The 14,006-nt window shown below is 37.4% G+C and overlaps 1 protein-coding gene across 3 annotated transcripts in view; it reads right to left on the bottom strand.

The window, feature by feature from the left end:
• EFCC1 (EF-hand and coiled-coil domain containing 1) overlaps positions 1 to 14,006 on the bottom strand; it is a 61,803-nt gene that overhangs the window by 10,240 nt on the left and 37,557 nt on the right. For 2 of the 3 annotated variants that reach the window (XM_085302416.1, XM_085302417.1), the window contains exons 3-5: positions 10,800 to 10,945; positions 7,027 to 7,153; positions 6,557 to 6,722 (exon numbers count right to left, since the gene is read on the bottom strand). In XM_085302416.1, coding sequence (XP_085158542.1) covers positions 6,557 to 6,722; positions 7,027 to 7,153; positions 10,800 to 10,945 — 439 coding nt within the window. Of the gene's footprint in view, positions 1 to 1,426; positions 1,586 to 6,556; positions 6,723 to 7,026; positions 7,154 to 10,799; positions 10,946 to 14,006 lie in introns of all 3 variants that reach the window. The other variant, XM_085302418.1, reaches the window with a different exon arrangement.

The raw sequence follows: 14,006 nt of genomic DNA, 5'->3' as shown, positions 1-14,006 counted from the left end.
CCACGTTCTACAGATTATCTATCCATCCAAGATGGTCTTATGACCATCCCCTACCATTATCAATCTCCAGACAGAAAATTTAAATATATTTTCTAAAGGACTGAACTGCCATACTGCTTCTGGGATATTGTTGCATGAGCTCTTACATGTTTGGGTTATTAATTCAGTAAAAAACTTCTCACAGAAAAATATCTTACTGGTACACAGGAAGTGTTTTTATCCCTTTAATATGAACTCTGCCACTGTACGATGCAGTTAAAAAAAGGTTCTCCAATTCTTTGTTTTTTTTTCCTCCACTCTTCCTTCTGCTTKCACAGGGGAAAGCTGAATTCGTGTCTATGTGCAACACTGATTTCTGGCTCAGTCTGAGTTTTGAACTCAGTAAGTATGGGGAACTGTRCTTTTCAGTGGCAGGATACCTCTGATCAGATGCTGATGAGTGCTTGCAGTTGCTATAGAAAAGACAGCCTGTGACTCAGCACGCTATCCTGCTGGTTTCGTCATGCCTATGCCCAGATAACAGTGGTAATGGGAGGTGCCCTATCTGGCTTGCAAAAACTTGTGACTTGAAGACTGATACATAARCATTTCTGAATACTTAACCATTCCACTGAAATAAGAGATGAAATTGTTAACTGTAACCTTTAGCCGAGTTCCAGACTGTATCGCTATTTCCTGTGCAGCTAACTAGTACACACGATCATTTTGATTTCCTCTGCTATATTGCCATACAATGCACTGAAGCATTGTTACTGCGTTTCACCAGAAGTCTGACTGCATAGCACATGTTGATCATGCAACTRCAGCAGAAGATTCCCATTTCAGGAATCTGAGGTTAAAGTGCACTGGCATAAGAAGAATGACGGAGATACTACAGGAGAACTTTTTGCAAGCCAGATAGGGCACCTCCCATTACCACCGTTACCTGGCGGTAGGCATAGTTCATTTCTTTCCTCAAAATAGGAAAGTGTGTGAGGATTACCACATACCTCGTTTGGAGCTGTGTGAGGCAAAGATTCTTTAAAATGAGAGCTGTGTTATAAGAGGACTATTTTTCAGGTTGGTTTCTGCTTAAAGAGAAGACAGTCAAGCTGGCTGAGATTTCTGTGGGATCAATAGAAAAATAATCTTCTAGAAGTAGACTTTCTGATTATTACTTTTGTTTTCCTTGACTCCTATATTTTTATTTAGAGGAGAGCTTGGAGTTCTAGATCCAGGGAGCTATCTAGACCTCTTTTGGAAAGTCATCCATAGGGGTTTCAAAGTTTTCTGCAACCACTGTGACAGTCCCAAGGGCAAACACATGTAGAAATGTTTTCTGGTGTAGAGGACCTTGTACTGAATGAAAGTTATGAACATCCTTTTTAGTTTGGAAAGGACACCATATAAAACAGTTCTAAGTCTCCGGACTGCTTTCTTGCCATACCAAATCTCGAAGTTGTTGAAGAAGCTGTAAAACATCCATGAACTTTTCTTCCACCAGTGACAGCCTAACTCTCTCAGTCTCCAACATCTGTAGCTCCATCTTCAACAATTCGGTCTCCTCCACCTTTTGCTGCAGTTCACCTAGCAATGGACCTTTCATCTAGACAATKACACAGGAAATTAAAAGCACTGGAGCTTTTTGTTTTCTTGCCCAATAATTGCAAAGCTAAGTTTCCCCCCCTTGTCTGGTAAATGTCAGTTCACTCTGGAAGATCATCTTGAAAGGAAGTACATTTCTTTAACACCTACATAAAGTGAAGAATCAGTGTTGCTAGAAAATGTGCGCTTCACTCTTGTACATAATGGCAGGTCATTCAATACTGAATGCAACCAGATCATACAGAAATTTTAACTGGTAGCATTCCTATTTCAGTTTTCTAAACTTTCACAATCCTGTATTCCTCTAAGGTAAGAAAGCATGACTGATTCGTATGCCCTCACCAATGTGATCATATTTTTGCTTTGGAACTCCTACATGCAGATCATCTGTGTATCTGATGAAACAAGAAAAAATAAACTTATCAACTAGTTTCTTCTAAGTGTTTTKGGGGAAAAATGAGTCTTAAGGAAATTTTAAGGAAAGGTTTTTAAGATCCTGGTTCTGCAAAGCATTGGCATGCTTGCTTGCTTGGTGAAACACTGGTTTGCAGCTAAGTGCAGAAAGGTCCTGATTCAACAAGACATTCAAATAGTCTATAGAAATTCTAGTAGGAGTGGTGTTCTCACACCTGGACCTTCCAAAGCTGAGCTGCAAAAAAAAAGTTACCAACTGAAACAYTGGATTTGTTTCGTCGCAGAACTTACAAAGTAAATGCTTGTCAGAGACCCAGGCCTTTATGGTTATAACAGGGTTCTGAAAGGCTGATTTAGGAGATCAGGAAGGTGGTGTGTGGGGYGTGACTAAGCTGCTAAAAAGAACCTGAAAATCATCTTCTGGAAAATATGTCACTTAAATATTAATTTCTCACTTTTGCAAACACTAATTTCTGACTTTTGAGAGAACTGACATATTTAAACTTTAGTAATAGCAATAAAGTTAATTTTTAATTCATTACTGTGCCTCAAATTTAGAAATGTAACCTTCTTTGCAATTTCTTGCTGCATACAGAATCTAAATATGTTTATAATACCTTTAGGAACAGAACCATGTAGAGTAAATGCCAAATTTGCTGGYGCTGATAATCCCTCTTTGTTGTCTCTTTTTTAATCCTTATTGCAGTTTTAGCAATAACTGAAGAAAGAGCTGAACCAGTAAAGTCGCAGGTTTAATGGGCACACTAGATTTTATTTGCAGAAATTTTTATCCTAATTAATATTTAATAGGAAGGAACTTCAGTTCCCTAAAACATGAGTGTCATCAGAGTGAAAAAATAAAACAATCCTTGATCCACTTAGAGTCTGCTAAAAGGTCATTTTAGTTTCTGACTGTGCTAGAAGTATGTTCTAGTTGTCACTTGTTCCACCATCAGATGGAAATTTGTCTTTTCCATTAGTCATCCCTGAGCGCTGCTGTGAGACGCTCTCCAGCTCCTCTGAGCTGTGCAGCAGCTACAGAAGTTTGGAGCTCTTACTCTAGTCCGTTTGCCAAACAGTGATTTCAGTATTCCTGTTTGAACACCCATCTTGAATGAATAAAGTAATATCTTCCTGTACATTAAGCCAACAYTGTTACCACCAGTGTGGCAGCAGTGCATCTGAGACATAGCAAATGGTCTAGAGGCTGTGTGAGGTCCTCAGTGAATTACACGTGCAGCTTGCTTTATTRTTCTGCAGATTGCCTCCACACTGTACATACCGCTCACCGCGGCTGTGTACTAAACACGTGAAATGTAGTTGTGCGCCCCTGTACAGCTGAGCAGTGACAGAAGTGTCATATCAAATAACACAGAGGAAACAAGGTCATCATCTGGATTTGTAAAACTCTACTTTCCTAATATGCAGCTAAGCAGATGCTCATGGAAATTCTTAATTGGTGCCCATCTGGGCTGATGGGAGAGAAGCCTATCCCATTGGGCCTCAGCACCCATAATATTACACATCCGCTGCTTTTAGCTGCTTCTGTGGTCCCACTGGCAAAACCACTGTACTTGAAAAGCTGCACAGTGACTTCTCTGTCCTCTCTCGGTTGTTACTGAAAGGCTGTAGGCCGTGCAGTGTGCCTTGTGTACAAACATGAATGGAAAAAGTACAAACTTTCCTCTTTAATATGCATGCCACTTGAGTCCTCCACAGTTGTCCAGTGTCTTAAGCAGCTGCTTAGTTTTTATGGGCAGCATCTGCAATACACTTAGCTCAGAATACCACTAGTGATATTTGGACATAGTGCTTGTTGCTACTGCTGGCTCTTTTTCCTGTTCATTTCAGCTGTTCTTACAAAGCCCTTTATGTCTGTATTTCCTAGGCTCTGACTAGTAAACTGCTTTCCACAGCAGTTATGCTTTCTTTACATTCACTTTCTCATATATAAGAAAGCTAGTTTTTGGATTCCTTTCTTTTGGTTATGTAGTTTTTTTGTGAGCTTATTGTGCTTTAAGACAATGGTTCAGTGTACCATAAAAATATTCTCCTAATGTGTTTCTCTAGATAGGCTACATCTATCACCTGTTCTTACCTCTGCACTTGTGAGTAAGATAATGAGGATAGTTAAGAATAGCCTATTCCTTAGTTTAGACATTGAGGAGAGATGGTCAGTAGTTAGGTCATGGGGCTCGGAGGTGTGGGTGGTGTTCTTAGCTCTGTTGAAGTCCTTCAGCATAGCCTGATTTTGGTTATTTCCCTTTTAATCTGTGCCTTTTTTGTGAAACAGAAATACTGTCTTGCTAACTGCTAGTTTTGAGAATAAATCAGCTGCTGATATGTGATCCTCTTTAAGTAAGAGGGTGAATGCTACAGGAGAATCTGGCCTCTGGAGTAGTGTGTATACAAATACATCTAGGACAAAGAATAATTAATATGTAAAAGAAAAACTTAAGGAATGTAAAATAAAAAAAGAAAAGAAAGAAAGATYGTATTGTGTTTGCTACCACAGAAGTTAAAAAGGGTCTCAGAGCCATTTTTTGCCAGAGGTGRGCCTGAGGAGCTTTCTCAAAACAGGAGGAAAACAGTAACAGAACTCCAKAATTAGGTGTTAATACGTACTGTGTAATTTATCTGTTAAATCAATTAAGCCTCCAAGGAATGGTAGGTGGCAAATATAACACCAGTTTTTAAAAGATACTGCAGAGATGATCTGAGGGACAACAAATTACCTCTAGAATATCAATAATTCTTTCAGGTAAATTGATAGAAACTGTAATAGAGATGGGATTTGGTGAATACATAGATCAACATGGGGGGAATCTATTAGATTTCTTTGAAAGGGTCTATGAATATATATGAATAATGGTAATTCAGTTGATAGAGTGTACTTTGGATCTGCAAAAAGCTTTTTTTAAGGTTCATTACTAAAGACTTAGTAAAATAAAACTGATATTGGACTGTAGAGTAGATCTCCCATATCCTTAACATGTGGTTAAAAGGTGGGAGGTAAGGCACAGAGAGGCAGACCAGAACTGGATGGTCAGCTTTTATAATGAGAGGAGATCATCCTTAGGGTCTCATAAAGATCTAGGTTAAGACCTGAGCTGATCAGCATGTTCATGCATGATTTTTTAAAAGATGAATGTGAAAGTGTTAAGTTTGTTGTGCATATGTATTTTGGGGGGTAGTCAAAACTAAAGCTGCCTGCAAGGAATTACAGCACGACTGCATGATACTGAATAACTGGGCAATAAAATAACACATAAAATTCAGTGTCAGTAATGCACAGTAAGGCCTATAGGGAAAATAAACAATGTCATATATATACAGTGATGATAACTGCAACTAAAGAAAGAGATTTTGGAGAACTGTATCCTGAACATAGCTCAGTGGTCAGCAAAGATCAAGAGGAGAAATGCTGGGAACTAGCTAGGAAGGGAACTAGGGAGAAAATAGAAATCGTTCTTATGCCATGATGGGCTTACATTTGAATGCTAAGTTCATTTTCAGCTCTTCTCATTCAAAAAGGGTAATAGTAGCTGAAAGAATAAAGCTAAAGAATAAAATAGAATAACAGAAGTAAATAATGGTTTCTGTACTGAGAGACATGAAACAGACTAGGAATGAGGATAAGTGAGGTGAGCTTTTTGGTGATGAAAGTCTATAAAATTGTGAAAGGAAAGATCATTGACTGTTTCCACGTGCAAGAACTAGGTAAAACTGGATGATCACRCAGCACATTAAAAGCAAACAAAAACAAATCTTCAAAATCTTTTCCTTTATAACTTATTTCTGGAAGTGATTAGCATCAGGGTGTAAAATACTGAACAGATATTGACTGAAGMTTAAGACAAAGTAATGCATATGATTCACTATTTCTGTTTCATAGAAAGATTCATAGCATTAAAATCTATGCCCATCATTGGCAGAAGTTGGCAATATTTAAATAGTACAATTAGGTAACACTACTAGGATACCACATTGGGGCTTTTAAATACTGTAGATATAACCTCTGCTGAAACTTGGACACATTAATAAGTCTGAGAAATAGATTTTTTTTATTTAGTATCAGAGTAAACTGGATGATTTCCTCTTAAGTATTCCAAAACAGTGAGCCTCTGTGGCTCAGTCAGCTGGAGGAATTTCTAGAAAAGTTATTCTGGGGAACTGGATGGGTTGGGACATGAGGAGTGTTTCATCCAAAGCTGAGAAACCACTGAAAGGGGCATGGCCTATATTTAGTCTCCTGCTGTTTGATCTGCAGAGATATCAGTCCAGATCACAAAATCTGTGAACATCTTAAATTGTTTAAATCGGGATAGTATTTGAAGAACCTGTGGTTTATCTCATCCTCTAAATAATTGGAGGTTCAGGTAAGAGCAATACTGGAAATGGTGGTGTTAAAGGAAAGCATGAGATGATTGAGCTTACAGAGTAACGGCATAGTGAAAGGCAACAACAGAAAGAAGAACAGACAAAGTATAATAGATATAAATGGAGCTACTTAGAGATACATAAATAACTTTTTCACACTAGGCCTGGCACCTATTACCTCTTCCATGTTTGTTTCCATTTTTTTCACTTCATGCCCTTTGAGCTCAAGCTGTTCAGTTAGCTCTCTGATTCTCTCTGCTAGCTCCACAGAGGCTGTTTGATAATTTTCAGTTTTGGTGRTCCCAAAATAAGATACCAGCTTTTTCCGCATTTTTTCATCACATCTGTATTAAGGGAGAAAAAAAAAAAGGAGTTAATGAAGCCTTGTAATCAAAGTCTATGTTTGTAAAAGACAGTTTTTCTGCAAAATTCTTGGCTGCACAGGTCCTAAGTTGGTGTCCTACCTGACACCTGTTAGGATTAGGTGGGAGTACTTAGCATGCTGTTTCCCGTGTGTTGTAAAGGAGCACATGGGAGTCTTTTGATTTTGTTTTGTACTAGTATTTCTTCTTACTGAAGCCATGGTGTCTCTTGGTCATAAAATAATATTCTCCAAAGGCCCAAGCAGCATTAATATCAGAAACATACCCAGTGCCACAACAAGGGAGCTTGGCCAGTATTTTCTTCACTTCAGTCACTTGGTCTCCTGTCCACTTCTCCTCCTCTTCATCAGAAGCAGCCTGGCCCTCCACCGAGCGGAAGATCTGATCCTCGGCTGGGGAAAAGAACAGCAGCTAACAACAAAACAGCAATCCTTGCTGCTCTGCAGCTGTGACATTTTAGATTGGTGTGACTGAGAAAAAAAATGAGATTTTAAATATCTCAGTGAAACATAGTGCAGCATCCTTCACCATTTTTTTAAAGGGGCTTTAAAACTAAGGGAATTGAGCTTCAGCAAAGATCATTATTTTAACAGCCTTCAACAGTTCAGCACTCTCTTGCTGATAACTTGTTACTATTTCACTTAAACTCTTTTCTTTCCTTTAAATAATCAAAATATAAGAATAATTGTGAAGGAACAATATATTGTTAGAGTGACAATTACCACTGGCATACGCAACTGAATACACGCTTTTCATCAGGATTAAGAAACCATTGTATGTGATAGATTTTTTTGCATGATCATTATACTAGCTGAATATCTATTCAAAGTGCAAGAATTTTATTTAATGTTCTCTTACTTATTCATTCACTCACTATGTGTTGTAGGGATGGTGATTTTGATATGTACCTGTAGTATTAGCTATTTAATGCTTAGTTATGGCTATCTAAACTAAACCTAATGTATCCTTATATGCCAAATAAATTGTAGATGAAATAACCATAATGCATGCAAGGATTTTTCAATACTTTTTAGCTACATCTTTCTAGCTGTCAGTTAACTAAACAGCTTCAACTAATTCTAGCAGTGATCAAGTCAAAGAATCATAAGAGTTTGCTATCATTTCTGCAAATATCGAAAGACATTTGACCTTAAGTACATTTCAAGTACTGTGCACATTTAGTTACTTCATTCAGTGCAGGAACAGTGGCTGCAAGGCAGTGAGTCACCTACCGGCGACTCTCACGGAGCAGAGAAATCCTTTCCGTATGCCTTTTGTAATTTCAGGGGTAGCTACATGGTCTTTTACAAGTTGAAGAAACATCATTTTGCATTTGCACAATAGTAGCTCGTTTTTTACAAACTGGAACAGCAGATTTTTGATTGCAGATACTTTTGTGTATGTGTGTGGGAGGTGTTGAGAGATTTATATGGTAACTGTCCGATTGCTGATGGAAATCTGATTAACAGCTGGCACCTGAACCACATGGCTAGTGGTGGACGCTGGATTTGTTACACCAGGCAGTGCAAAAGGCACGGGGTGCAGAGCATCATTGTGCATGCCACCTGGAAGAACAACTCAGCCTTCATTTCAGGCATTCAGGCACGTTGGTTCAAGCTGAAATGCCGTTTCCATTTGCTGTCACTACTCAGAGACTTGTGTAGCCTCTCGTGGAGGCATCGCAGGGCAGCGGCGGCCCTCGCGCCGTCCTTCGGCAGGATCTCCTTCAGAGGGCAGTCGCGTAACACCTCCGGAGGAGTCTTTCGCTCTGCCTGGCTGCCAGCCGAAACTGCGTTCAGTCCTCCGTCAGGTCTGCGTTGAGGAAAAACAGCCTGATCTTTGATCTTTGGGGGGTTTATTTTTATTTTTTTTTAGTTTTGGTTAACACTTGACAGTCATGTTTGTTAATGCAGTTTTCATTCCAGAGGCATTCAATGTGCCTAATTTATAGGTTATCATGTTCAGTAGTCTGTTRGCTAAGCAGGAACAAAGCTTATTTCCCTGCAGTGTTGCCTCTTAATTAGAGAGTGAATGTCAGCACATCTTTACTGCAATTCTAACACCGTATGAACTAGTGTATTAGAAACACTTTCTTTCATGAGGCTGAGCACTACCGAAACAGAACAAATGACTTTATATCTTCACTCTGTGATACATTGGTAGTAAACTTTTTGTACGATCATTCATTTTCTTGCCTTAGGAGTTCAAAGGAGTAATCAGAGTTTACAACTGTCGTAGCAGTCATGAGAGCTGATATCGCACAGTACTGTGGATTCCTTGAAGACCTGCAAACTGGTATGTTTAATCTGGTGAATTATTGCTACACCTGGCATAGCAGATGCTCAGATTAGCTTTTCATAAATGAGAGGGAAAGGGATGTAAACCCCAAGCTGTCTTCATGCTGAGGTATCTAAGCCATTAGTAATGCATTTTTTTCACACATGGGAACGCCTTCTGCTTTGACTGAACAGGTATGTAGAAGAGACTACCTTCTATATCCCTTTGTAGGTTATGGTTAGCAGGACTGGAAACCAGAGATAATAGTGAAACTTTGTATGTCTCTCTCTTAGCAGAAAGCCAGCGTTTTAATAAAAGTCTTCTATGAGTAGATTCATAAAATATTTGCGTACTAAGGTACATAGGCATTAATTTGTAAGCCAGCTAACTTCAAATAATTTACACAGTTCCGTTGATGCAAATGCTCTTATGATCTAAGATACTAATATTCATTTAATGAAGTGTATGTAGATATTTTATAAATAAATCTATATCTAGATTTATTTATCTAGTATATCTAGGTTTATCGCAGGTGTTCACACAGTATTTTGTTCAGCTTTGCAGTTTCACTCTGAGTTATTTTTTCTGCCTACCTAATGCTTTTTCATTTGATGGAATACTTTTTCACATTTATAAAGATGTAAAACTGCAATTTATTTGTTTGCATAACTTTTGCTAGAACTTGAAACTTGAAATATGGGACTATTTGAACTTGAAATACGGGACTTAGACATGGGATCTATCTTTGAACTGGCAGTATGCCTGTTTTAATAAAATATTTGTGAAAGCAGGCTAACTGTATAGGTCTAACCAAATGGAGAAAATGCTGAAATGTTAAGTCTATTTACATGTCATCATTTTTCACACCCTAAGCAGCTAGTTGCCAGCTTCATTCAGTATATTACACAAAATTATTTTTTTGTCAATACACACTGATCTCCAATCTGCAGTGACGATACCATGTTACTTATAGATAATTCCAAATAAGAATTTTTGTCTTTTTTGAAATAGATGTGTCAAAAATCACGGAAAGAAAGACAAACTCTGTGTTTGCAATTGCTGTCTACTTGGCATTTAAACTGGTACCCAGGAAAAGAAAAAAGATGTTTGGCTTCTAAGATGGCTGTCAAAATTGTCTCTTGTCATTACAGCAGCTAAATGACACCCCAGAATTGTCATCTGAGAGCCATTGTAGCTCTCTGCTCTACAAAAGCCTAGGTAATTTCTAAATTTTTCAAACCCAGTGATTTTATAATATTTGCAAAGAGTGCTTCATGCAGTCCCATGAGAAATTGCAGCTGAGCCATATTATGGCAGTAGTTAGTGGTACATATGCTAAACAGGTTGGATATTTTCAGAATTACTGAAGAGGCCAGAATGTTTTTAAAGAGTGTGACTGTATGGAATATTAACTGCAAATGGTTTTTTGGGAAATGATTGTAGCTGAAGTTACAAGATTTATTTAAAGAAATAAAGACTCCATACTTCCAGGCTAGGAGAAACTTTTTTGTGGGGTGATGTGAAAAAAAACAAATGTTTTAAATCCCAGCTCTAAGCARTATGTTCAGCCTTTTATTAAGCATACAATTATATGGGGAGGGAGAAGTAGGAAGCTGGGATATTACCTTTTATTTATGTCTAGGATTTCAAAATTTGTTAGGATTTATCTGTAGCTTTGCTGGTTTAAAATCTACGCTAGCTTTTCTACTGAAGCTCTTAGAAATCAATGAGGAAACAAAATATTTATACTGGACTTGATACCATTCTCTGAAATCCCAGCTCCACCAGTGGGAGATCTTCGATCTTGTTGCACAGCAGATAAACAGTATCTTCCATCCAGTGAAGCTGTTCCTTCTTTGTGTTCTGGGCTGCTTCTTGCAGGAGGTTGAAATTTCATGGTTTCTGATCTGGAAAAGAAGGGCAAAATTAAAGTAGACTTGTAGGAAATTTGAAAAATCAAGATGAATGTGCACACTGTAGCACATGAACGATTCTCATCAAATGAAATTGTTCAGACTTGCTGTAGAAGAACAGGGGCATCTGCTTTCAGGGCCTGTGAAATGGGACCCTCAAGGGCAGCATTCAGTAGCTTCACTAAGAATCAAAGGAAGGTGGTTTTCAACTCTCTGAACTAAAAATTACTTACAGCTTTTAGTTCAGGTTAAAGATATCTGGAAAATCTGTATGGAAACAGTCTATCTTGGCCATAAACTCTCCCTTCTCCACTGACAGTGGTGGAGCGCATGCTTCATTTTCAACATGGACGCCCTACCCCGTAAYTGGGATAGCAAATCTTGCATCTGTTACTGTAGACTGAATACTCGGACTTAAAAATGTCAGTGTGCATGCACTGAACCCAGCTTCAGTTCAGTTTAAAGAGCAGCTCTGCTYTTTAAGGCTCTACAGGACCATAATCTTTTTTAATGTTAATAATGATAAAGTTTTTTGTGGGTCCTTTGCAACAGATTAAACAGAGTGGAATGAGGTGTCACGTGGACAGCAGTAGTAGCCAACAGTGTTGCATTTCACAGATTAAAAAATCTTATATGTATTGACTAATTAGTTTTCATAGTACCCATGTGAAGAATCTAAGTACACTCCTCATTTTATAGATAYGAAAATATGAAGATTAAGACCTGCATTCCCAGAGTTATATAGGAAATGAGACCTCATTTATTTCAGCAACAATGAGGTTTCTAAATCACTTTGTGTTTCCAGGCCCAAGGACTTTTACCAAGACTACACAGTTAATCCAGCGGGAAAATCAAGATTAGAATGTAATACATCTGTCTCATAATTCTGTACTCATTTATAACAGAAGACATCAGGGAGACACCTTTAGGTAATTTTCCTGTAACTCTTCTGAGTACTGGAGATGAAGCAGTGTCAGAGGCTCAGGAGTCAAAAAGAATGACACATGAACAGAGTGATACATCTGAAAAGCAGTGAGTTATACATTAGAAAAATCTCAGTATTGAGCTTCTGAATTGCTAACAATCTCATTTGAAATGGCATATTTTTAATTGGAATTTGGAGAATATTACATTTATTTAAAGGAAACTGAACTTCAAGTGACAGTACTCAGATCAAAAAAAAAGATTGCAAAATGTCTTGATATCAACTACAGTAGGATGAGTGGCATTGCTTCTCAAAAAAAGGATTGTCTAGCTAATGAATGTGAGTCCTTAAACACACCACTAAAATTAAAAAAAAAGTAATTCAATTAAATAAAGGTCAGTGATTGTTGACAGAGGAACTTGTAGTTAGCTAAATGGACAGCATTGGAGGATTACATTCAAGGAAATTCAAGGTAGCATGTGTTAGAGGAAAAATCTGGATTATATTTAAATGTAGTTGAATTGAAAAAGTTCTTACCCACTCAAGAGAAAGACCCAGCCATGTAAGATTGTGAAAGTCATTCTGTGTAGCAAAATGGAAACTTTAACTCTACATGAGGCAAAATCTAATAACTCTAATAACATAGATTTATTTTATAATCTAAAAAATCTAATGAAATACTACAGTTTGGAAAGTTGGGAAATAAAATATGAAATGACTRTCATATTGAGTAAACTGGAGTTACTGCTGTCCCATTGGAATACATTTGGTTTGGTTTTGTTTGGCTCTCCTCCTTTCAGTTTCAAAAGGATGTAACAATAATAAAGTGATCAATGGTAACTGAAAGACCACATGGCTATTAAGAGGAAATATAATAGAAGTATGCAATATAACTGGTAAAGCAAGTGAGTTTAGACACTCTTAGTTACAGGCAAAATAGTGAAAAAAAAGTCAGTGAAATTGAAAAGCAACATAAATACTGAATTTATTTTAGGAATCCTGTTTTTTCACACAGGTTAAGGTAACTTAATTTCACAAAATGCTACTGAAATTGAGAGCTATGAGGAATTTAAAAAGAGAAACAGTTATTACGTAGTAAGCAATTCGCAGTTCTGTTGGATAAATGGAAACCTAGCGTATCAGTTCACACATTTAAAGTTTATATCAAACATTCTCAGAGGTAGGGATAAACTGCTTCTCACATATGTAGCTAAATGAACACTGAGTCTAGTCCATTATGATAATGTCTGTGTTCCTGTCCCAGTACTACATCTTTCCTGTTTACAATCTAAAATAATGCATAATCTGCTTATAACTCAGTAATTACTCTTGCACCTTTGTACGTTTTKTTATATAATATTATATATTTGACATATGTTTCCATAGCTTTCTTTTAGTACTGAGAAAACAGCTTACTTCCAATATTTTCATCAGGATATTTTCTCATTTAGACCATATAATAACATGGACATATGCTTTCCCCATAAAGAGCCAGCATATAGTTCACAAAAAATCTATATGAAGAAAAAAGCAAACCAAATTCAGGAGTTTTGTAATAAGTTAAGTTCCTTCCAAATTCCTCCAAAAATTAGTTTTAATTTGATGAATATTGAAGATTCCTTGCACTTAACACATTAAATATTCATCAGTAGAAAATGAGAGTTAACACACTTAGAAAATTGGTCTTACTGAAGCAAGTTGTATAACATGATCTTTTTGTACAAATCCTTTAAGTACTTCCTGCCATTAAATTCAACTACTGCTAGAAACAGAACTTCAGATGTAGCAATAGAAAAGCTGGTGCCAAGATAGAGATAAGTATCACAGAGAGCTTTTGTTYAATCTAACACAGCTGCTGTCAGTTCCTGAAGAACCACACCAGTGTTAGTTCCCTTGGTGCTGGTAAAAGCGTATGTACTCTGAGTAAACACCACCACAACTTTAACAAAAACGGTCAGTATTTTGAAATGTCTGTAGGGAAAGAAGCTGAGGTAAATCATTCTTGGGAGTCATCACTTCTTCTATGCCCTAGAGTAGAGCTGACTGTGTAAAAACTAATGCTATACTTACACTAATGCTAAGTTTATGATATTAGTTAGCTTAGCAACAATTAGATTTCCTGTGAAGTCA

This window comes from Rhea americana, unplaced genomic scaffold, assembly GCF_003343005.1.
Source record: "Rhea americana isolate MKP2758 unplaced genomic scaffold, rheAme1 scaffold_19, whole genome shotgun sequence".
NCBI lineage: Eukaryota > Metazoa > Chordata > Aves > Rheiformes > Rheidae > Rhea > Rhea americana.
This window is presented reverse-complemented; position numbering and strand designations above follow the sequence as displayed.